The sequence below is a fragment of the Mastigoproctus giganteus genome, chromosome 2, assembly GCF_048544385.1.
Source record: "Mastigoproctus giganteus isolate SK-2022 chromosome 2, ASM4854438v1, whole genome shotgun sequence".
Taxonomy (NCBI): domain Eukaryota; kingdom Metazoa; phylum Arthropoda; class Arachnida; order Uropygi; family Thelyphonidae; genus Mastigoproctus; species Mastigoproctus giganteus.
This window is the reverse complement of record NC_143576.1, coordinates 161,431,412-161,457,141: the sequence shown is the minus strand read 5'-3', so window position 1 is coordinate 161,457,141 and position 25,730 is coordinate 161,431,412. Positions and strand designations below refer to the sequence as shown.

The following is a 25,730-nucleotide window of genomic DNA, read 5'->3' as shown; positions in this document are numbered from 1 at the left end:
TGAATAGCAGTCTGCAAAAGTCTCTCTCTCTCTCTCTCTCTCTCTCTCTCTCTCTCTCTCTCTCTCTCTCTCTCTCTCTCTCGTCTTGAAGCAATCAAAATTAATTGATGTCTAATAGAATTATCCAAACAGAAATCCACAGACAGAAAAATCCTATATAAGCTAATATTTTAAAGAATACTATACTGGTAAACAATCCCATATGTATATTTTAATATAAAACAGTTGTCAGCGAAATTTAATTTATACACCGTGGACAAAAACTCCATTGTTTTTCCCCCGAAAAATCTGTTTTTCCTCCTTACAAATACCTGATCTCAATCTTTTTTAAAGTCAAAATTCAGTAAGTGTTGTGTTGGATATTCAAGAGGTTAAAGAAACTTGAGCAAGGCAAGGTTTCTCAAACTGGAATGCTGTGTGCTGTCATCAGCAAAACTATGAGAGGCGGTAAATAAATATTTACCCTCACCTAGAAATATCTGAGTTAGGGATTTGACATTAAATATACAAAGGGTACTAGGAAAGTTTTGCAATATGACGCAACAATGAATCACAGGAAGCTGCTTGTTGCTGCATGTTGAGACATGTTCATACGTGCATAGTAGCCGCCGCGCCAAGTCGATGGGCTCAGTTATTCATTAGTAGTGAGAGTGTAAAGTGCTTGCGATGGCATCGCGGTCACGAAATGAGATAAGGACAGTTTTGCGGTATAATTTCGTGCGTGGTTTAACCATAGACCAGTGCTTAGAAGAAATGACTCTTGCACTAGATGATGATTGTCCACATCATACAACGATATTCAGGTGGTATAGAGAATTCCAAAGGGGAAATTTCACTCTGGAGGATTCTGAGAGGCCGAGAAGGCCACGAACGTCAGTTACGGAGGAAAACGTTACTGCTGTGAGGAAAATGCTTGACGAAAACAGGCGAGTGACCTACCAGCAGGTAGAGGATACTTTGGGCCTAAATGCACCAGCAATTCGTTCGATTCTGCAAGATCATTTGCACGTGAAGAAACTTTGTTCTCTCTGGGTGCCGCATCAACTGACTGAAGAGCAGATGACACGACGTGTGACTTGGTGCCGGGAGATGTTAAAAAAGTTTGATAAGGGACAATCTCGGTATGTGAACAACATCGTGACAGGTGACGAGACTTGGATGTACTATTACGATCTGCCGACCAAGGCTCAAAACAAAGTTTGGGTCTTTGATGATGACGACACACCCGTAATTGTCAGAAAATCCCGATCTGTAAAGAAGAAAATGATAGCTGTATTTTTCAAATCGAGTGGAATTGTGGAACGTGTCGTTTTGGACACGCAGAAGACAGTCACAGCTAAGTGGTATACTGAACAATGCCTGCCTAAAGTCATTGGATCTATGAAGAACCTGCGGCCAAAGTCAAGAATGGACACCTGGTACCTCCATCACGAAAATGCTCCAGCTCACCCGCCAAAGCCTGCACCGAATATTTGACCACGACAGGACTGAAACTTCTCGAGCACCCTCCCTACAGTCCAGACCTTGCTCCCTGCGACTTTGCACTGTTCCCGCATGTGAAAATGAAGCTAAAAGGGAGGCGGTTTACCAGTGATGAGGACCTTCTACGGGCTTGGGACAACGAGTGTGCTTTACTCCCTAGTGAAACTTGGCAGAACTGGTTTAAAGATTGGTTTCGGAGGATGGAGAGGTGTATTGAATGTAGAGGAAATTACTTTGAAAAAATTAAATAAACAAAGCTGTATTGCAAAACTTTCCTAGTACCCTTTGTATATATAGATTGCCTAGACTGTGAAAAATTGGAAAAGACAATTTGTGTATGTGCAAAGCAGTGTGCACAATGATGCAGCAGAAGAAAAACCATCTCAGCCAAGCCACAGACTCTGCCATTGTGACTAAAGTGGAACAGCTAGACCTTGAAGGCAGATGTGTAACTATAAATTTTATAGCAAATGAAATGAACATTAGCCACGAGTCTGCTTGCACAGTAATGCATAAGTTTCTGCACCTGTCTCTAAAGTAGCCTGATTGGTTCTGAGATTGTTGGAGCTTTGAAAAAATAATGTTGATGATTTTTTGACTGAAATGTGATGATGGATGAATAAATAAATATAAGTATGAATTTATATTTATATATTTAATACCACTGAATATAATGTTGAATAACACAATAAATACAATAAGATACAGTAGAAGCTGTCGAGTCTCTTTTTCAACTAATTAGTTGATAAAGAGACTCGACAGCCTCGAAAGCTTCTACTGTATCTTATTGTGTTTATTGTATTAAATACCTCCACTGGATTATACTGTATTTTCTTAACCATGGACCCCAGTACACCAGGCCCTTTCGTGATAATAATGTTGAATATAGATTTGATAAATAGCGGGGCGCCTCTGTAGCCAGGTGGGCAGGAGCAGCAGTGCGTAGCACACGCTTCTTGATCAGACCGGGGTTCGAGCCCGTAACCACCAAATACGGAGGGTGCGGAAAGGTCAGGAAATGACCACTGCGTATCCACGGAGCAATATGGCCTTAGTTGCTAATGCTCCTTAAAAAAAAAAAAAAAAAAAAAACAAAGCAGATAAATAGCGGACTTAGTTTGGCAGACAGCTGAATTTCTATTGTGAATTCCTAAATCCAAAGCGTTTCCTTATAGTAGTTAGAAGTCTTTGCTGGCTCTAAACATAATAGTTATTTAATTGTCTTCTTATGTATATTTTATATCTAGTGTTATGTCTTGTTGCAGCTGCATTAACACATGTTGATGTAATTTTCATTCCAGGTTGGAGATTTTGGGTTGGCTAGAGAATATGGATCACCTCTAAAACCATACACTCCGGTTGTTGTGACACTTTGGTACAGAGCACCTGAACTTTTGCTTGGAGCCAAAGTAAGTATAATTACTGTATGAATTAGTTTGTTATATTTGTTTTGTATGAATCAGTTCTAGATATTTTGATATAAGTAAATGAGGTTTTAAAGAAGAATTATGTTGGATGGCGAGGGAGAGGTGAATGCTCCCAAGTTTTTGTTGGACATTTGGTATAAATATATAAATAAAATTGCATAAAAATTATAAAATCAAAAACTTTAGCAGTGCTAAACATGTGAATGTAAATATATATGTATAAGAACATGAAACATGCAATAGATTTAATGGCATTTGATTATCTAGCAGTAGGATTATCAAATGAAGTATCTTAGTGATTAAAGACTCCTAAACTATACTCAGTAACTCTGAGATAGGATTGTGATACAGCATTTCCTAACTTTTTGGTTTGTATCTATGTATGGTTTGTATATAGATCCAAGGTTTTTTTGTGTGTAGGCCCTAGAGAGTGCATGTACTTCCACCTAAAAGTTTGGAATCACGGCATATGACAACAGTTTTCATTAATTTTTTTTAAATTTAGATATGACAATATAAGATTTAATATAAAAAAAAAACACACTACAAAGTATTTTAAGATTTTTTTTATTAAGCATTGAAAAATTTACAGCAAAAAATATTGAAATGATTAATATTAACAATTGTATTGATTTTTCATTGAAATATCCTCCACAAGATTTTGTCACTGCCTTATACAGACATGACATTCTGGCAATTAATTTTATAATAGTGTCTTGACTAACATTATTCCAAGTGATTTGCAAGGTTTCCCATAAATTTTGTGAAGATGGGCTGGGCAGACTTCACGGACTTAATGGTCTATATGATCGCATAAAAGCTCCATTGGGTTTAAGTGAAGCAATTGGGGTGGCCACACCATAATTTGCAATACCCCCTCCTCCTGTTGTTTAGTTGCTAGAGTTCCTGCACAGCTTAGAACCATGCTTCAGATCATTGTCTTGTTGTAATATCAAATTTCTTCCACAAAGTCAGTCCAGAGGATATTCATTATGTTCAAGAATGTTTGTATACCCTTCTTTTCTTAAAATTCCTTCAATTCTGATGGTGTTACCTACTCCAGAAAAACAGAAGCAACCTCAGGTCACGATGGAACCATCACTGTGCTTGTCTGTAGGCACTAAACAATGTGGTACCATATTTCTTCAGTTGATTGTCTCATAAACTCTATGCTTGTATCCAAAAATTCCAAATTTGGATTCATCTGTCCACAATACATTTTTCCATTCTTCAGTTGTCCAATTTGATAGTTCTTAGCCCAAGCCAACCATTTCCTTTGATTTTCTGGTAAGAAACCATTTTATTTGATTTTTTAATAAGATTTTTTGGGCCACTATATGACCAGGAAGTCCTGTTTGTTTAAGATGTTTTACAGTGGATGAAAACATGACAGTTTCTCTGTCATGTTTGTTCCTATAAAAATCAGTGATGTGGCCTTATCCTATGCTTCCATTGTTACGTGCATGCAGTCCTTTAAACTGCCAGTCTTCTTGAATTGTTGACTGGTAGTTTGTATCCCTTTAAATGAAACACTTAGTTTTTTGCCAATACTTCTCATGGAATAACTTTATTTATACAGAGTTATAATAACACTTCTGTTTTTTCAACACTCAGGTGCTTATTTTTTGCCATGTTTATCACAAAACACAACTTATGCCAAACCTCTTTTTGAATGACAGGTGTTTCAATTTTATAAGTTACAGTTCTTATTCCTCAGTTTGGTCTGTGCTTGTTGACAGGAGAGATTGCTTCTACAGGGATGGGATACACTTAAATTGAAAGGGTGCAAGAATATTTTCGGATGCTATTGAGGCAATGTTATGTTGGTCAGAAAACTGTTAGCTTGGGGGGATTCACAGATTAATAGATTAACAGTAGCCACAGGCAGAGGGAAGTGATTCTTGCACTGTTTCTATTGGGATGAGCAGCAGCAGCCTGGAAAGTGCGGTACTGGGGATTTCAAGAACTGCTGGGAGTCATCATGGAACAAGTAAATACATGGGTTGTGTTAGAATCTGTGGTGGATTAAGGATAGTTGGGGCCCCTAGGCAAATTATATTTCGGGGCCCCCAAAAAAATAATAATAAAAATAAAATAAAATAAAAATAAATAAAAGTTAGGTGGCAAATAAATGAAATTTTGTACTTTTGAATTTTTTGAACTTCTGGATTTTTCTGCCTGTTAAAGGATGATAAATAATAAAACTTTTCATGTCGTTTTTGCAAATTTATTGATTGTCTTCAAAGTTTATTTTTTCGGCAAACTTGTGTTCAATGGAAATTAGGGATAAGGCATTTAATCGCTCTTGGCTCATTACAGCCCTCTTTTGATTTTTTATTAATGCCATCTTAGAAAAAGATCGCTCACCTTCACACACTCCGTACGCCAATGTCAAATATAGTCGAAATGCGATACTCACATTTGGATAGCATTTCGTGGACAAAATTTCCTTAAACGTGTCTATGATATTTCCTTCATTTTTACCCTTTTCCTCGATGTGAAGCGCAACATGTTGATGAAATTGAATTGTTTCATTTTCTAAAAGTTCTTCGACATATTGATGAAATTGAATTATTTAATTTTCTAAAAGTTCTTTGAGATCGTTTGAATATTTTGCAACAAGTTGTTTAGCTGCCTGTTGTTTCTGTTATAAATTAAAATCTGAATATTCAAAGAGAAACGAAAAGTTTGAATGAAGTTTTTCGTAGGCAACAGAGCATTTCGCCATTTCTGTGATTAGACTGTCGCATATAGCTAAATATGTTTCAATTTTGAACCGATCCTTTGCCGAAAAATTATCATGGTATGTGGAACGAGATTCGTCTGGGAAAAACTTCAATTTTATTTTACGCTTCTTCAGTTGTCGAACAGTTTGAACTCATTCAAATTTTTGATGGACTCTAAAATTTTTTCCCTTCTGTTTCAAATTGATCAAAATTTCCTCAAATTTGTTTTAGATATTCCATTAAACTTCTTAAATGATCTGTAACCTCTTTCAATATGACTGCATCTTTTTGAAATATTTTATTGACCTTATCAATTCTTTCCAAAATATTGTACCAAAATACACATGGTATACATGTTTCTATTTCGCATAATTTGAACAAAATGTTTGCTGCTTCACTTCTTGTATCGCAGTTTTGTTCAGTAAGGTAAAGGTAAAGTGCAGCCATTATCAACCCACTGCAGGATGGAAGCCTCCTCAACAATTCATGCTGAGAGAAATGGACCATAATCTGCTACGACGGTCCAGTGCGGGTTGGCAGATTGACCGTATTCAGCAGTCAGGGGCTTGAACCCTGGTCTGCTCAAAGAGCGTGTGCTACTGCACTCGCGCTCCTGACCACTCAGCTACGAGTATCTACTGCTAACATTTTTAAAAATTTAGTGATTGAAATATAATTTGATTTTAAAGATCTAACTGTGTCAAATCGTGCAGACCATCGTATATCGGAAAGGGATTTAATCATAAAGGTCGATTATCGCTTAAATTATTTAAGCAAATTTGTTCCTTTAATAAATTCCATCTGTAAGTAGATCCGGACGCAAAGTTAAATAGTTTTTGAATAAGTCCAAAAAATGAAGTTGCTTCAACACAAATACTCACTCTGGGGGGCCCCAAATGCCAAGCGATAGTGACAAGCGATTTCCTCTGAGATATATAGTGTGCTATTTCTAAGTGACAAAGTTTAATTTTATTTCTACTGTTGTTTTCTCTTTTGTTTAGCTAAAGTGGTTCTGTGCTTCAAGCGTTAAAGTAAGAACCAAGAAAGGAAAACTACCTTTCTTTTTTCAGAGTATATATATATTAATTACTAACAAGCTACTAAACTTTACAACCGCTTGGTCACTGGTGGAACCGCTCCTGCCTTCACGTGGCGGGGCCGGTAACCTGGGAGAAGAAAGCCACTCTCCCAGGGCGAAAAGGAGCAAACATGGAATTTGACAATTTCCCTCCAATTGAGCCTTGGCGCTCATGTCCTAAATCAAATGATAATGACCATGACACATCACAGTCAAAAAGACTGAAGACTGACACAGAGCAAAAGGAATGTCCATCTTTCCTTATCTTCCACTCCTTGTCAAACAAATGCATGAGTACACTCTCCCCGTTTCTGATACAGAAATGTTTGGAAAATACAGCAGGTTCACCTAAAATGGTGAAAAGACTTAGATCGGGTGATTTACTAATTGAAAGTGTGAGCCGTCAGCAATCAGAGACTCTGCTGAACCTCTCAGCCTTTGGTGGTATTCCCGTGCAAGTTACCCCACATGCGACACTAAATGCCTCCAAAGGGGTCATCACTGAGTGGGATTTGATTAATGTCACAGAAGACGAATTAGTCCAAGAATTAAAAGAACAAAAAGTCACACATACTAAGCACATCATGATCAAAAAAGATGGCCAGCTGGTTCCAACGCGGAACATCATCCTTACGTTTGGCACACCAAATTTACCATCTAGTGTTAAAGCCGGCTATCTCAATTGCCGTATAAGACCCTACATTCCTAATCCCATCAGATGTTATAAGTGCCAAAAGTTTGGACACTCTCAGACCGTCTGTCGAGGGGATGCTGTGTGTCCAAACTGTGGTTCAAAATCCCACGCACAAACGGAATGTGATGCGGAAACACCACATTGTTCAAACTATCAAGGCCAACACCCTGCCTACTCAAAGTCCTGTGAACTGTGGAAAACAGGAAAAAAGATCCAACAATATAAAGTAGAGCGGAAAGTCACTTACCAAGAAGCAAAGAAGCAGATTATGCCTACTACAACTAAACACACCTACGCAGCAGCAACAAAGAAATATCAGTCAGCAGCCACTCAAACTGACATGTCAGTTCCCCCATCCATGTCTATTGCAGACTGGGCTAGAGAAATACTTTCAAAATCACAGCAATCTACTATGGAACAGCATGTGAATGATAGTGCCAATAACACACCAATTACAGTACCGCCAACTGCTTTGCAGTCTTCCTCAGAAACTATAAAAACTAAAACAGCAGTCCCAAGGCAGAAAAGTCAGCAAAATGCAACAAATATGGATACTAATGAAAACATCAACCCGGATGAGCCAATATTAGATCTGTACGCAGATGATGAAATGGACACAGCGCGTCCTATCTTTTCGAAAAAAGAAAGAATAAAATTTGAGAGACAAAAACAGACTGGACCTAAAAAACAGACTGAATCAAACACAACCGCCAAAATCAAATAATGGATCACATCATACAGTGGAACTGTAGAGGTCTACGTAGTAATATCGATGACCTCATCCAACAGTATAGTCCGGTAAGCATATGTTTGCAAGAAACTAATTTACCTCCGCAAGTAATTCCAAAAATCAAGAACTATACTATATATCAGCATAATAGAAATAATAATACCACCGTGCGTGGAGGTGTGGCCATTCTAGTAAACTCAAGAGTCCCTACTAAACACATTCCACTGCAAACTTCCTTAGAAGCAGTAGCAGTGCGTGTCTCCTTAGGAATCATGTTAACAGTAGTTTCAATCTACCTATCACCAAACAAAGAATATACTTATAATGACCTAGAAGTACTTCTACTACAGATCCCTCCTCCATTTTGTTTATTTGGAGATTTTAATGCACACCACCCGATCTGGGGCTTCCCACATACAGACAGACGAGGTAAAGTTCTGGAGTTGCTGCTTGATAAACACAATCTAACACTGTTGAATACTGGTGCTGATACTTACATCCATTTCTCTACTAGAACAACTACAGCTATAGACTTGACAATCTGCTCTCCAACATTGTATCCACTCATCCGCTGGACAATTCTGGACAATCCGCTAAACAGTGACCATTTTCCAATAATTTGCGAATTCCAAATAACTAGAATCCCTCAGGTAAATAATTCCCGCTTAAAATGGAAATTTTCCAAGGCCGATTGGAAGTTATTTGCTCTCAGTATCTCATTCAATGATGAAATTATCAATTTCCAATCCATTGATGATGCCACAAAGCACATCACATCTCAGATTCTGAATGCCGCGACCAAGGCCATACCAAAAATGCGTACTGGTTCGTTTAAACATGCCAATATTTGGTGGAGTGAAGCGTGCCAACTTGCAAAAAAAGAGAAAAACAGGGCATGGAACCTGTTTCGTAAACACCCAACTACCGAGAACCTTATAAATTTCAAAAAACTGAAAGCAAAAGCGCAATTCGTAAGGAAAAAGGCAAAAAAAGATTCTTGGATCCAGTTTGCCTCTACTATAACGAAGAACACAAACAGCAGAATAATCTGGAATAAAATAAAAAAACTGAATGGTAGATTTCTCCCAGCATCCTCTCCAATACTGAGATGGAATGGACAAGATTTATCATCTCCAGTTGAAATAGCCAATGCTCCAGCAGAAAACTTTGCCAATATCTCAGATACAGCTGCATATGAACCATCTTTTCAGCAACTTAAAAGAAGGACTGAGCAAAGCAAATTAAATTTCAGTACAAGAATAGTGCTCCCATATAATCAACCCTTTACAATATTGGAGCTGCAGGTTGCTCTAAACAAATCAAGAAATGGGGCATCAGGACCTGATGGTCTTTATTACGTCATGTTACAACACCTAGACAAAAAGGCTCTAAATTCCCTATTGCTTTTTCTGAATCGGGTCTTCTCCGAAAGCTATTATCCTCGCTCATGGTGTCATTCAACAGTGCTAGCTTTTCCCAAACCTGGGAAAGATCAGACGAATCCATGCAACTATAGACCGATATCCCTTACAGCTGCTTGGGCAAGACATTGGAAAAAATGGTACACGATAGACTTGTATGGTACATAGAATCCCACTCAAGTCACCAGTAGTAATCAATACGGCTTTCGCAAAAATCGATCCACATTAGACCTTATGGTGAAAGCTGAGTGTAACATACAGAACGCCTTTATTCGGAAAGAACATCTTGTCATGGTATGCCTGGATATTGAAAAAGCCTTTGAGACCACCTGGCGCTATGGTATTCTGCAAGACCTATATGCTATAGGACTCAGAGGTCGACTCCCAATGATCATAGAGAATTACCTTAAAAATAGAACTTTTCAAGTGAGTTATCGTAATGCTGTTTCGCAAGCTCTTATCCAAAGAGAAGGTGTACCACAGGGATCGGTACTCAGCGCTACCCTCTTTGCTCTTAGGATAAACAATTTAGCGCAGAACATCTTGAGTAACGTAGAAATCTATCTTTATGCTTATGATCTTGCGATATCTTGCCATTCACAGAATATGCGTTCCATTGAACGACATTTGCAGCTTGCAATAAACAAAACAGTGTCATGGACTTCACGTAATGGTTACCGTCTATCAGCAACCAAAACTGCAGCCATTCACTTTTGCAAAAAACGCCAACTACATCCAGAACCTGAATTATCACTGGAAAAACAACCGATACCAATTACCAGCAATATCCGATTCTTGGGCATAACTCTTGACACTAAACTGACATTCCAGAAACACATACTACAAATGCGAACTGTCTGTATGAAAAAGCTGAATATACTTAAAGTCATCTCATCTATGACATGGGGAGCTGATCGCTATACTCGACTCCACTTATACCGGGCCTTAATCAGATCTCGATTAGATTATGGTGCTCCTGTTTATGACTCTGCCCGAAAGACTCTGTTAGCCTGTCTCAACACAATACAACATAGTGCGCTCAGGATTGCTCTTGGGGCGTTCAGGACTTCGCCGGTGCAAAGCTTATATATAGAGGCCAATGAACCTCCACTCCATCTTCGGTCGGAGAAAGATGCTGCTCCTCAATTATGCAGTTAAAACATATAGCCTTCCATCTCATCCTACCTGGTCATACCTCTATGATCCACAATGGGTAAACCTTTTCAGAAACAAGCCTCTTGAAAACAAACCTACAGGAATCCGTCTACGAGAACTGATTCAGCAGTGGAATATGCAGTTGACCAATTTACATCAAGGCAGAGAAATTGTACAGTCTCCATGGAAAGTGTGTATACCTTTGTGTGATGACTATTTCTGACGTTGGGGGAAACACTCCCTGAACAATCCAACCATTCAGAAACTACATGCAGCTCACTCTTTGGCAAATGCAGACACTTTGCAAATTTATACTGATGGCTCTAAAAATGACACGGCTGTAGGAGCTGCTGTGGTGCTACCAACATCAACAGTGTCTGTTTCATTACCACAAGAATGCAGCGTTTTCACTGCAGAACTCTATGCCATTAAGATGGGTTTGACCTTACTTGCTCATGTTTTCACTCCGAAGACTATTATCTATACAGACTCCTTGAGTGCAGTGACAGCCCTCCAAGGCAATTCTCGTTCTCCACATCCACTAATAAATCAAATAAGAACTCAAATATCCGAATTTCATAACAATAGGCAGACTGTCACATTCTGTTGGATTCCAGGGCACACTGGAATACCAGGAAATGAGAGTGCAGATAAAGCAGCAAGGAACCCCACTGATAATAACCACATCCGGATTCCTTACACAGACTACAAATCAATCATACGCCGAATTTGCAATGAAAAATGGCGAGAAATTTGGCATAATCAGGTAAATAACAATTTACGAAATATAAAACAGAATCCACAGCTATGGAAATCTAGTTTCCGCTCAAACAGACATGAAGAGGTGGTGCTTGTCAGAGCACGTATAGGTCATACCCATCTTACACATCACTATTTATTGCGAGGAAATAGTCCACCACTGTGCTTCCACTGTAATTCAACGCTAACCGTAAAACATATTCTTATAGAGTGCACTCACTATCAGTATGCCAGAAACACATCATTCCGATCCCTATCAAATTTAAATGAACCTCTTCAAATTAGACATATGATTGGAGACAACTCCAATTTACCTGAGTTTTTCCACTATCTAAAACAGATTAATATACAGTCTGTCCTCATATAGCACGATAGTTGTGTTCCTAGAAACCCTCGTGCAATGCAAAATCGTGCAATATAAACAACAGGTCCTATGGGAAAAGTGGGGTTATGTGCCGACCACCCAAGATTGAACACACATTTGGAACCAAAACATTACCAAACACAATAAATAATCAGGTAATTTTAATTGTTATAAAATACTTACGTATATTATAACGATTAAAATACGTAATAAAAAATAATATAATATTTTATTATAATATAATAAATAATAAAAAATAATTATTTTTTTATTATTTATTATATTATAATAAAGTATTTTTAGTATTTTTTAATACTAAAAAGTATTTTTTACGAATAAAATACATATTTTATTCGTAAAAAATTTATTATATTAAATAAAATAGTCATAATAAAATACTTACGTATTTTATTACGACTATTACGTAATAAAATATTGCTAATGCTTTTGCTTCTATCGTAAGCAAACTTGTTTTTTGTTTGATTTTCTATCCAAACAGATAGAAAAGACAGCCGTTCCATCTCTTCCAATTCTTGTGTCTTAATCTAATGGATTTTAATTACACTTTGAGTTGTTCCTGCTATGAAAGTTGTTTTTATTTTCTCTGCATTCTTTGTAATTTTTAGCGTTGCCTCATTTAGGTCTGTAGCACGTGCAATATCACATGGTCTTTCATTGCGCTCAAAGCGTTTCACAATTTCATATTTTTTTCTCTATCGACAGAGGCAGAGTGGCCATAAGCCTTTACGAGGAAACCCCGGTGGGCCGGAGGCCGGTGTGATTTTGGCTCATACCATAAACCGTAGTATGAGGCCACCATAAATTTTCCCGGGTAAGAATTTTTGACTCAGTCCGCCTCTGTTTATCGATATTGCTTTTTTTTTCTCTCTGAATCTGCAGTGTCTTCACCAGGATGCTTCCTTTTCACACCTTTTAAGTATTTTACTCATTTTTAAAGCACAATTACAAAACGAGGAGGCACCCTTAATACACATAAACAAAGCTGCGCGCGTGTAGCAACTGAATAAACAACTCCATAAAGGCCGACATTTTACTAAAGCACATTTCTGGGGGTTACTACCATAAAACAATAAAAACAATTTCCAGTTGCGTTTCTGCTAGTGGAATCTGTTATAAACTGGTCGTAAACTCGATCTAATTGCAATTGCAAATTATCGATAGCTGGAATTGTGTGGGTTTTTACATTATTATGGTGATATGTGTTTCCCCTTCACTGATATAAAACACATAAATACATTTTCAGAATCTTCTTCAGTCCTATCGTGTTGCGTTCAGTTGGGGTGATTCCGCGTTCGACTGCCATTTCTTGTAAACATGAAGGCGAATCGTGCATAAGCGAATTCGGTTCGTGTTATATAAGATATTATTCCCCTATTTATAAATCATGTATGATCGAATTCGTGTAATGTAAACACGTGTTATACGAGGACCGACTGTATTTATGCTCCTATAAACCCTTTTATTAATCCTTACTGTGTCTCTCGACAAGAACAAGCGCAATATGGCCAAAGTAGCTCTTGCGCCAAAAAAACCCAACAACTCACTCTGGTTTTTCCCACAAGGTTTAGAGAATGAGCGCTGCATGGTATGTATTCGGCCAGATCATTGATTTCTTTTATTTGGCTTTGCACTCCACTGTATTTCCCTGACATGTTTGCTGCATTGTCGTAACTTTGAGAACGACAGTTTTTTATATCGAAGTTGCAATCTTGAATAAATTGTAAAATCTCTTGAGATAATGCACTGCCTTTGTGCCTTCTAATAGGCAAAATTTGAGAAACCTCTCGTGTACTTCAAAAGTACTTGGATTTACATATCTTATTATAAAAGTCAGCTGATTGACATGTTGCAAATCAGGAGTGGAATCTACTATAATACCAAAGTATTTTGCTTCTTTAACTTTTAGAATTTTGACAAGTACGTACTCTCCTAACAATTGAATAAATTCATCACAAATAGTTGAGGACAGGTATGACATATTTCCACATCCACAATTTGCAAATTTCTCTGTGATTTGCCAGAAACACATCATATTTTGCTAATAATTCCAGCATACTCAAATAATTGCCATTGAAAGGTGATCCGAACATTTCATTTTTTCCTCTTAGTGCAAGCCCTTGCTCACAAAGAAAAAGTATTACATTGACTATTTTTCGTAATACTTGTTTCCAGTATTCGGACTGAGTTTCCATTTTTTTAATAAAAAGCGTATCCAAACCCTTCTTGTTAGATCAAATGGACTAACTCACAACCGATCTCGAATGAGCTGTGCTATTTTTGTGGGTCGAAAGCCAAGATCCGGCATTTTTCCAGTCATGAAGTCCAACTATTAGTTGATCCGGAAGTTTAACTGAAGAAAATAACTTGCAAAATCTGCAATACACCATTTTTGTCTTTGGTGAAAAAACTAGCGAAGGACGATCAATTTCTTTGCCATTCAGCATTTTCCGTTTGAAAAAGGATTTTGAAATGAACCGTTGAACTCCTCAACTTATTTGCAGTGTAGACTATCGTTTCATTGTCATCAAAATCAATATTTTGTGAAAAATAACCTTTTTGAACAAAATATTGAATAAGCAGTTCTTGCTCACAATTATTCCATTCAGCAGGGTCATTATTTGGCGAAACATGAACAGTCACCGTGTGTGATGCACTTTCCTGTTCATTATTATCATTAAGCACAAATTTTCCTCTCTCCTTTAAATTTTCACCATTTTAACCGGAACTTGGCAGAGAAGAAGGTGTGATTACTTGTTCATCATTTTCATTTTTAATTATAGAGCTCTCGGATGTCGATGTCGAAGAAACGCTACTAGCACCATTAGCTTTTAATTCAAGAAATCCTAAATTTGCTAAAGATGTTTGTCCCTTCGCTTCTCTTTTTTTCTTTTCTTGTACTTTCCGCTTTTCTGCTCCACTCGGGTACCGCCGCTTCATAGTTAAACAGTGAAGGGTAAAATAAGTAAATTTAAAAAAAGTTTGAGATTTAGTTTTGAGTTTTCCAAAAAAAAATGTTTATTACTTACGTTTGCTCTTTAACCTGATTGTTTATCAGTTTTTTTTACAATTTTACAAAGTTTTTTTTTTTTTTTTTACTTGCACTACACTCAAATAATGAAAACACGAAAAGTCACACTAAAAAGTTATTTTTGACACAAACACCTCACTAAAGCTATTTTTGACACAAATGAAGTTAAGGACCAACCGGGTGAAACTTCCTATCTTGGCAGTGCAATCAGTTTTCGTGACCTCGAAGCTGTCAACAGCGGTGTACGCCGACATTGGTAATGCGGTTTAATTTAAAGCATAGATAGCGCACGATATTCAAAATATAAAATACGAAGCTTGTCAACTAGTGCCGACATTGGTATTGCGGCATTATTTAAAGCATAGATAGTCCGCGCTGTTCAAAATATGTATTAAAACGTAATAATTGTTTTGAAAAAATTTTCGCTTAAAATAATCAAGATTTTTATGATGTTTACTGAAAACATAAATCTATTTTAGAACACTAGGAAATTATCTTGGCTTGCCCCCCCCCCCAAGCCTGGGGCCCTTAGGCACGTGCCTCATTGCCTTAATGGGTAATCCTACCCAGGTTAGGGTAATTAAGAGTAAGAACAGATGCATGGATACTTGCATGTACACCAATGCTAGGAGTATAGAAAATAAATTTGATGAATTTGAAGTGCTGGTCAAGACATCAAAGACGGATATTGTTGAGATATAAGAGACGTGGGGTCGCACAGATATAAGGAATGTAGAAATGGAATTTGGGAAGTACAATGTGTACAGAAAGGATAGATAGGAAGGAAGGAGGGGTTGTGCTGTTAGGTAAGGAACACAAAATCTAAGGAAGTGCATCTAGTTGACATAGATGGACAGTGCAATGTTGAGTTAGTTTGGTGTGACATAATCACCGGTAAAGCAAAAATGAGAGTAGGTGTCTATTATAGGCCTAATTACTCTGATGAGTAAAATGAACAACTATACAGAGAAATAGTGGGCCAGTAAACCAGAGTGTCTTATAAAGGGGGATTTTAACTTCCCAGATATTCAGTGGAACTTGTGGATCAGTTACTTGCACACTAACAAGACTTGTGGATTATTGGATGATTGCTTTCTACAGCAACATGTTAGAGAGGCAACCAGAGGAGTAACACTCTTGATATGATTATCAGAAGTGATTATTCATGCATTAAGAATTTACAGATAAAGGAACCACTAGGTGGCAGTGATCACAGTGTGCTGATGTGGAATTTACTTTAAAGATTTAGCTACCATCAGCAGTAAAAGTAAGGGTTTTTGCTTCCGTAAAGGTGACTACAGTGGTCTCAGACAGTTTTTAAATTCTATGCAGTGGGACCAACTGATGATGTTACGAACAGTGAGTTCTAAATGGGAAGCATTCAAAGAATTAATCTTGAAAGCTACTAGTCTTTTCAACCAACTAAGAAATACTGTTCAGGGTTTAGGCCCAAATTTGTGTCAGGTGAAATAAATTTTTTCTTCTCATGGCAGAGAAGAAAAATGCATGAGATGCATATAAATTATCTGGAGACACAGAAGCCTCTAGTAGATATAAACTATTTTGTAATCAAGTCATAAAGAAGATTAGGCAAGCAAAGGCAGATTATGAGGATTCTTTGGCAAATAAAAACAGCAAAGACTTCTTTAATTATATCAACTGTAAAAGGAAGGGAATGAATCAGATTGGTATGCTTGATATTAATGGCTTGACCGTAGATGATCCTGCTCAGATAGATTGGCGGACAAAAAAAACTGCATCACCTTAAAAAAAAGTAACAATTGTAGTGAAATGTATAAGATATTGTTTGATTATAGTCATTTTGTTTGTCAAAGAGCAAAGGTATTTCATCAGATAATGCTTCTATTGCATCAGACAGTAATTGCAAGTCATTGCATCAGCCGTTTCTATAAATACGCCGTTGGAAGGGTATACACGCTCATTAGTATCCTGTTTTGCGGAGGTGTAAGCATGGCTCATATGTTCAGTTGACACCAAGAAAAAAAAGTGCAGCTGTTGTTCTGTCCAGGGAGGACTTTCTACTTGTGCTATCACTGATAAAATAGGCTGCCACCAGCCAACAGTATCCTGGGTGCTGAAATTAAAGCGTGAAACTGGTGATGTGAAGAGAGGATCTGGATCAAGCCGTAAGAGAGTGACTATGCCTTCCCAAGATCGGTATTTGAAATGGCTAAGCCTTCCTAGTCGCCATGCTAGTGATCCTGTTCTAAAACTGGACTTTGAGATGGCATCTGGTGTTGAAACAAGTGCACAAACTATCCATCCGGCTTTTGGAATGTGGTCTGCATGCCTATCAGCCCAAGAAGAAGCCTTTGTTGGCCCAACAAATAAGGAAGAAGCAATTTGCTTGGGCTAAAACTCATGTTTCGTGCACAAAAGAACAATGAGACAGTCATCTTTTCTGACAAATCGAAATTTCATCTGCATGGCTTGGATGGGAAGCGATATGTCAGAAGACAAAAATCAAAGGCACAACATCGACTGTAAAGTTCCTAGCCAGTCAGATGGTCTGGGGATGCATAACAACAAAAGGGTGGGGTGAATTAAGTTTATTAATGGAATGATGAATGCAGAAACCTACACTGCTATCTTGGAGGAGTGCCCGAAACTCATTATTAGGGATCACCACACATATGTTCAAAACTGCATTTTTCAACAGGACTCAGCACCTTGCCATACAACAAAAGTGGTAAGTTTTATGCTATTTAGATTTAATGATGAGTTTGTCTTCTTGTATCACAAGGCTTAAAACATACTTACACCAATGTTTTAACTCTTTTTTTTTTTTTTTTTTTTTTTTTCTCCCTTAAGGTGCAGTCATACCTCAGAAATGCTGGCATTAGTGTTGAACTGGCCTGGCAACAGTCTAGATTTGAACCCTATTGAAAATTGCTGGTACATAATGTCATCTAAAATTGCTCAGAAGAAACCAACAAGTAAGATTCAGCTGCAGGAGAGCATTGTTAAGGGTGTGGTACCACGAAATTCGGCAGTCATATATCCAGAAGTTGATTAACTCTATGCCAAATTGTTTCAAGGCAGTAATTGCAGCTCGAGGAGGAACAACAAAATATTGAGGACTTATTTTGCTGATTTACAGTACATAATACTATTGCATTAACTTGCCATTTGCATGATTTCCCATATTTCCATTAATTACGCATTTTACCCTTTGGGAAGATGTTTATGGCATTTAGGTATCTCGGGTGGAGTCTTTTTATTGGATTTCATTCACAGAGATATACAGTAGACTCTCGATTTTCAGGGATAGATGGTAAAAAAAATTTCCTGGATAATCGATTTCCCAGTTAATCCAAAAATAGTGTCTCCGTCATATGTAAGAGATACGTTCCAGGGCTTCTTATGTAAGTCGGGAATGACTAATAAAATATTGCTACTATATCCCTAATGTGCCAAAATTACATAAACTACGTAATATCCTCAGAAGAATGAAGGAAAATAGTTATATATTTTTGTTTAGTTCAATTAAAAACTTTATTCGGGCACATAAGAAAAGAAAACATAAAAGGAAGAAAAAATACATGTTATTGTACTGTAAAAACTGATATGTATTTCGTACCCTTAGTTATTATAGTTGACTTCATTGGTGCCAATCGCTTCACCGCTTACATAAATCCTTAGATAAAACTGATATGTATTTGTTAGCCTTAGTTATTATAGTTGACTTCATTGGTGCCGATCGCTTCACCGCTTCTTGTATTCTGTCTTTCTCCTTTATTGTGTTCACCATTGCCACTGACAGATCTGAATTCCACACGATACTTGTAATGTTTAGCCATTTTCATACATCCTTGTTATTTTAATTTTCTGATCCAACTCAATCGCTTTCATTTTCTTGATAGATTTACTAGTATTGCTGTCACTTATTTTCTTAGTCAGCACCATGATAACAGTCAAAATTAAATTTTCTGAAAAAAATTTCACGGGGTTAAGGCAAAAACTAACTATTATCGCCCCACGTAAGCTCACATTTTACTAGAGCTCATTTCTGGAGGTCACTGCCATAAAACAATAAAAACAATTTGCGCTTTCTGGGTTATTGGGCTTTTCTGTTAGCACAGTCTATTATAAATGGGTAGTAAACTCTATCCTATTGCATTTGCGATAATACTGATAGCTGGAATTCTGTGGGTTTTTACGTTATATGATATATTTATATCATGTAATATAAATTATATAAATAACATAACAGGACTTACTGTATCAAAAAATGTTCAGCAAACAAGGTAAAAAGTATGCCGATAGATAAAAAACAAAAACAAATTTACCACGCACTACCCGCATGTACAATACTATGCTTCCCTTTATTTTTTATGATGTTGATTTTAAATCTAATAGCTTCCTTTTATTTTTTACAAAGTCACATATGGTTTGGTCACCAACATTATAATGGTTCATTAGAAATTTAACAGATGCACCATTTTCAAACTTTTAAATAATTTCAAGTTTTCGTTTAATTGAAGGCACAACTCTTGCAGGCGCCTCCGTAACCAGGTGGGCAGGAGCAGCAGCAGTGCGTAGCACACGCTTCTTGATTAGACCGGGGTTCGAGCCCATGACCACCGCATATCCCCGGAACAATATGGCCTTAGTTGCTAATGCTCCTAAAAACCAAATAACAAACAAACAACAACTCTTGCATTTGCCCATCGTTTTCATGATTTCTAAACAAAAAAAAAAAAAAAAAAAAAAAAGTTACTATAAAAAAAAAAATATCCAACATCCCTGACATATTAATAACGAAACAAAATTTGTCCTTTTGAGGCGCAATGGAACAATCAATGCGATGCACTAAAACAAACTAAGCATTTGGTCTTTTTTTTTTTTTTTTTTTTTTTGAGCGGCAAGTGTGAAGACAGCGGGAGTTGCAAGATAATAGGCACACTAATCTCCCAATGACCACTTATTTATGACTTGCAAAACATCACTTGAATTTTATGATCTCTGGTTGATTTTTTTTTTTTTTTTTTTAAATTGGTGTCTTTAAGTGTCCTGGTTAATCCGATCCCAGTAAATCAAGAGTCTGCTGTATATCCCATCTAACAAATGCATTTCAAACATTTCTGCAACCCACAATGCTGTGCAAAATACATTATTTGCAAAATTCACAGGTGATATACAGTTTTTTGTCTGCCACCTTAGCTGACAAACTGAATTCTATAGAGAAGTGGAGAACAGAAGCTTATTAAACTAACAGGGAGCTAAATTATTTTGTAATAACTGATAGCAAAGTGGAGGGAAAATTGTTGAAGTTAAGCATAAGAAAGGCACCTGCGGTGAATGGAATCTATCCAGTTATATCCAGGAGGTGGCAAAGGAGGTAAACAAACCCCTTAGGCATAATTATGAGAGCATCATTGGACTCAGGGGAAGTCCTCACGGACTGGAAATGTGCAAATGTATCTCCAATTCACAAAGGGGATCAAAGGTTGACACTAGTAATTACAGACCTGTTAGTTTGACTTCTGTTCAGGGAAAATAATGGAGTCACTGGTTAAAGCACTGCAGTAATAATTCAGACACGGCATAGGTTTGTTAAGGGGAAGTCTTGTTGGATCAATTTGATTGGATACTATGATGTGGTTACAAAGGAACTGGATGCAAAAAATAATTTTGATATCATATACATATTGGATTTCAGGAAAGTTTTTGACACTGTTGCACATGGAAGACTACTTTACAAATTAGAGCCTTATGGCAATAAGGGCAAGTTGCTATAAGGGATAAATGGATGATTGAGTGGACGAGTGGTAATCAATGAACACTGCTCTTTGTGGACTAATGTTATTAGTCCACAAAGAAAACAACATGTCTACCCAACACTGAACCCTTGGGTTCAGTGTTGGTCCCACTGTTGTTTTCTGTATTTATCAATGAGAGTGATGAAGGTATATATCCAAGTTTGCGAATGATACAAAGGTTGGTAGGGTTGTTAATGACAGTAAGCTACTGCAACAGGATCTAGAAAATGTTGGCAGATGGGCTATGAAATGGGAACTGAAGTTTACTGTTGAGAAATGCAAAGCACTACATATAAGTAGTAGTAATCCCAGAGAAATGTATATCTCCAGTACCCTGAGAATAACACCACACAACTGTGTGGTGTTATTCTCAGGGTACTGGAGAATGAAAGAGACCTTGAGGTAATGGACCTGTCAGATATGCAGTTTTCTGAGCAGTGCAGACAGGCTGCCAGAGCAAGTCATGGTGTTTTGTCAATGATATACAGTTGTGCCCACATATCTGCTAATTCAGTTACCACTGAAAAAAAAAAAAAAAATGAAAAAATTAACACATTCAACCCATGTGTCCAATACGATGCTTCCCTTTATTTTTTTACAATGTTGCATATGGTTTGGTCACCAACATTATAATGGTTCATTAGAGATTTAATGGATACACCGTTTTCAAACTTTTGAATAATTTCAAGTTAGTGTTTAATTTGAAAGCACAACTGTACATTTGCCTACTGTACTCTTACTGTACATTTGCCTATCATTTTCGCGATTTCTAAACAGAAAAAATAAATAAATAAAATAATAGTTACTATTAAAAAAAAATAAAAAAAATTCCAACATTCCTGACATAAGTAATGAGACAAAATTTGTCCTTTTGCGGTGTGATGGAACACAACAATCGACGCAACACACTAAATCAAACTAAACATTTAGTCTGTTTTTTTTTTTTTTTTTTTTTCTCTCTCTCTCTTTTGAGTGGTAGGTGTTGAAGCCAGCAGGGGTTGTAAGATGATAGGTACACTAATCTCACAATGATGACTTATAACACCGGTTCTTGTCACTTATTTACTACTTGCAAAATATCTATTTATACCTCTACTAGTTATTACTTGAATTTTATTATATTTTTTTTTTTTTTTTTTTAAATTCAGAGCCTTGAAGTGTCCCGGTAAATTTGAGAGTCTGCTGTACTTTATTATTACCGTATTTAATGTTGGTAATGTCGTAACATGTGTTTAATTTATCAATTAAACTTTATTATACATACAAGACAGACAACCGAGTAACATTATTATGTACAAGTTATTTAACCACCTTCATATGTACAAGAAAATCACTTTATATATATATGGGGGTCAGCAGGGGTTTGTATATATCTGCAGTTTCGGCCATCCACATGGTAGGTCTTGGAACGTATCCCCCATGGATACGACGCGGTCTTACTGTACAGGAATTTTGCTAGCAGGGATATGAAGGTGATTATCTCCTTATATAAGGCAATGGTCAGGCCACACCTTGAGTACTGTGTACAGGTCTGAAAGCATTTCAGGAAGGATGTAGAGTTCCTAGAATGAGTACAGAGAAGAGCAATGAGACTGGTGAGGAGAACAAAGGGGTGCTCTTATGAAAAAGGCTTAAGTTTGGGTTATTTATAATTTGTTAAGTTTTTTGCAGTTGTCTAGTCTCCAGACACTGCAAATTGCAGTGTCTGGAGACTAGACAACTGCAAAAGGATCTGATTGAGGTGTTTAAGGCCTTGAATGGATTGAGCGGGCTCAGTGCTGATGGGATTCTTCCTCTAGCTCAGATTAAGAACTTCTGGGGGCATAGGTTCAAAATGTCGAAAGACAGTTGTAGAATAGATGTATGGAAGTTTGCCTTTAGCCAGCGGGTAGTTGATTGCTGAAATGGACTTCTATTTGTTGTTGTTGATAGCTTAAATAAATTCAAGAAAGAATTGGACAAACATTTGGAGAGAATGGATGGGTGAAATGGAAAGGTTTTTTTTTTTGACTGATGCTGTATAAGCTTGCTTTCTTGCATCATATGCCTCTACTAATGCTAATTTATATTATTGCAAAACACTCTAGAATCATCTACAAAATTCTGTAATATTGAAGTAATACTCGCACTTTCTAGAATATTCTAGAAAATTCTGTAATATTTATTAAATATTATTTAAGTTTTTTGATTTTAATTGCAGCAATGATAGACATACAATTAGTCCCGTCACGGCATGGTGATGCCAGGGGTTATACATAAGGGGTCATACATATTTTTATACATAATGGAAAGTGATTTAATAAGAACTTTGAAATGTGGTTCCAAACATAGGCAGAATTGTCGGTAGATCTACGTTGTGAAGGTGGCCTCAACAATGTTTTATTAGCATGCAAATAATTTGAAAATTTTCTAGTGCTAAATGCTGTCTATTATTTGTGTTTCAAACTAATTGGACACCATTTATAATAGATGGCAGCAATAAAATATTTTTTAAAATTGGATGGAGCACTTAATGTGCTCAGTTGTCTGATTTACATATGCAAAAATTAAAGAATTTCTGTGTAATTCAGATCTATAATTTGTTAAAACCAAGTCAAATAATACATAAATAGATGTTGAAGATATTATTGTGTCAAAAAAGTAATGATTTAGGGTTTTATTTAGAAATAGTTTTTTTTTTTTACTCTGATTTCACTTTTAAAAATAATTCTGCTTACCTTGGGCAGAATAAGAACATAATTACTGTATTTCTTCGATTCTAAGATGCACTTTTTTTCTCTATAAACATCTCTAAAAACGGGGTGTGTCTTACAATGGCAGTTTTTTTTTTTTTTTTTAATTTTCCCATGCTTTGCACAGCACCACACGTTTTGTCTTGTTTTTACGTGGAAACCTCACCTCCAACTTTGACCGTTATCACATTCTCCAATTCCATTGGAGAATAAAGTGGTGTGGGTGATTTCACGTGCTTTTGAAATATGAAGCCACCATTATTTCATTATAATGGAGGTCACTCAGCGAAAACTAGGAAGTTTTGTTTGTATCTTCGAAAGTATATAAAAAGTGGAGTTACTGTATTTCGTTAATTTTGATCCCTTATTGCACATTAAAATGTCAAAAAGATTGCACTACGAAGCCGCACTGAAATGAAAAGTTAGTGTATGCAAAAGAACATGGAAATAGAGCTGCAGGTCGACATTTTGACATTAGTGAAGTAAATGTTCGTCATTGGAGAAATTATTGCAATTCCATATTTTCGTGCAAAGCAAACAACCAAGTGCTTTACAGGGCCTAAGAAAGGAAGATTTCCACATGTCGATGAAGCTTTGATACGTTTTGCAACGGAGACGCGCAGAAGGTTACCCATCGCTCAACAAGACATGCAATTGAAAGCTGGAGAAATTGCCAAGTCCCTCGGAATAGAGAAAATAATTTTTAAAGGCAGTCGCGGCTGGTTCAACAGCCTCATGTGTTGTAGTGGATTATCGTTAAGGTGCAGAACATGTATCTGTCAAAAAATTCCTGCAGACTTTCAACAGAAGCTGATCAACTTTCAGCAACAGGTGATGAAATTAAGGATAATAAGAAACTATGAGTTTATTCAAATTGGAAATGTTGATGAAACCCCTGGTCTTCTTCGATATGCCTCGAAATTACACAGTCACCACTAAAGGTGCTAAATAAATCAAGATTATACGCACAGGCTACGAAAAGCAGCATATCACTGCTGATGGTTGAAAGTTGCCACCATATTTAATTTTAAATAGAAAAACCATACCGAAGAATGAAATTTTCCCCAAAGATGTTATTGTGCGTGCACAAAAAATGGATCGATGTCGGCAGAGCTTATGGAAGACTGGCTAAATGTTGTGTGGAATAGATATCCTGGAAGTCTTCTTAACCCGCCTAGCATGCTAGTACTTGATGCATTTTGCGGACATTTGTCCGTCATGTCATGTCACCGCTAGTCATGTCACCAGGAATCACAACCAAGTTGTAATTCCTGGTGCCACTCGATGTTTCAGTCAACAAACCATTTAAGGATTACTTGAGAAAGGAATATGAATCCTGGCTGTTGACCGACAGCCTTCCGCTGACACCTGGAAAAATTGAGGCATCAAAATTGGCAGAATGGATATCAACAGCTTGGAAGCTGATCCCAAAAAGAATAGTAAAGCACTCATTAAAAAAATGTTGCATCACCAATGCTCTTGATGGCTCAGAAGATGATATATTATGGAATAATGAAGGTAACGATGGCTCAGAAGAATCTGACCCTGAATGTGAAGTAGACCCTGATATTGATTCAGATGCAGATATCAACGGCTCAGAAGATTCAGAAGGAAGTGATGAATAACATACCTACTGATAAATACCGGTACTATTGTTGTTAGTAAATTGAATTCTGTTATAATCAAAATATTTGTTAGATTTATTTTAGCGTTTTATTTTATTTTTATTTTTTTCTTTCTTAAGAATCAAAGCTTTTTTTCTGAAATTAATGTACTGAAATTAAGGTGCATCTTACAATCGAAGAAATACAGTAATATTTTACAAAATTTCAAAACCTTGCAAAAACGTATATTGCAAGAGACCCAATCACATGCCACCAACTCACTGATAAAAGGATTAAGGGAAGTATGCTGGTGTTGGACCCCACTATGTCAATCAGGGAGGTAGCCATTTCCTTCTTGTGGATGAGAGTTATGTGTGGTCTGTTTTGTGAGATCGTCTTTTCCGTTATTTTGGCATGGTCCCAATATAGACTGAGTTGAGGTCTCTAGTATGGTGTGAGGCTCGTACTTGTAATCGACAAACTTTCTTTGATCAGCTGGTATGTTTGTGTTAGCTTCTGATGTATTATTATTATTGCTGCTTCTTTTATGTGGTGGAATAAAAGAAATTGAAATAATTTTGGTGATATCTATTTGTTGATTATATACAATAATAAAATTCTGTTTTCCTCACTAAAACAGATAAGCAAAAACTTTTAATGAAGAATTGTTCAGTTCCTTTTTTAAATGAACTGGAACTTAACAGGTTTTATTAGGTTTTGAAGTAG

At 36.8% G+C, this 25,730-nt stretch overlaps 1 protein-coding gene across 1 annotated transcript in view; it reads left to right on the top strand.

Annotated features, from left to right (window-relative positions):
• The window catches only part of Pitslre (cyclin dependent kinase 11B pitslre), a 233,911-nt gene that overhangs the window by 148,188 nt on the left and 59,993 nt on the right, over positions 1 to 25,730 (top strand). The window contains exon 13 of the mRNA XM_090389610.1: positions 2,784 to 2,891. Within this exon, the coding sequence (XP_090245736.1) occupies positions 2,784 to 2,891 (108 nt within the window). The remainder of the gene's footprint in view (positions 1 to 2,783; positions 2,892 to 25,730) is intronic.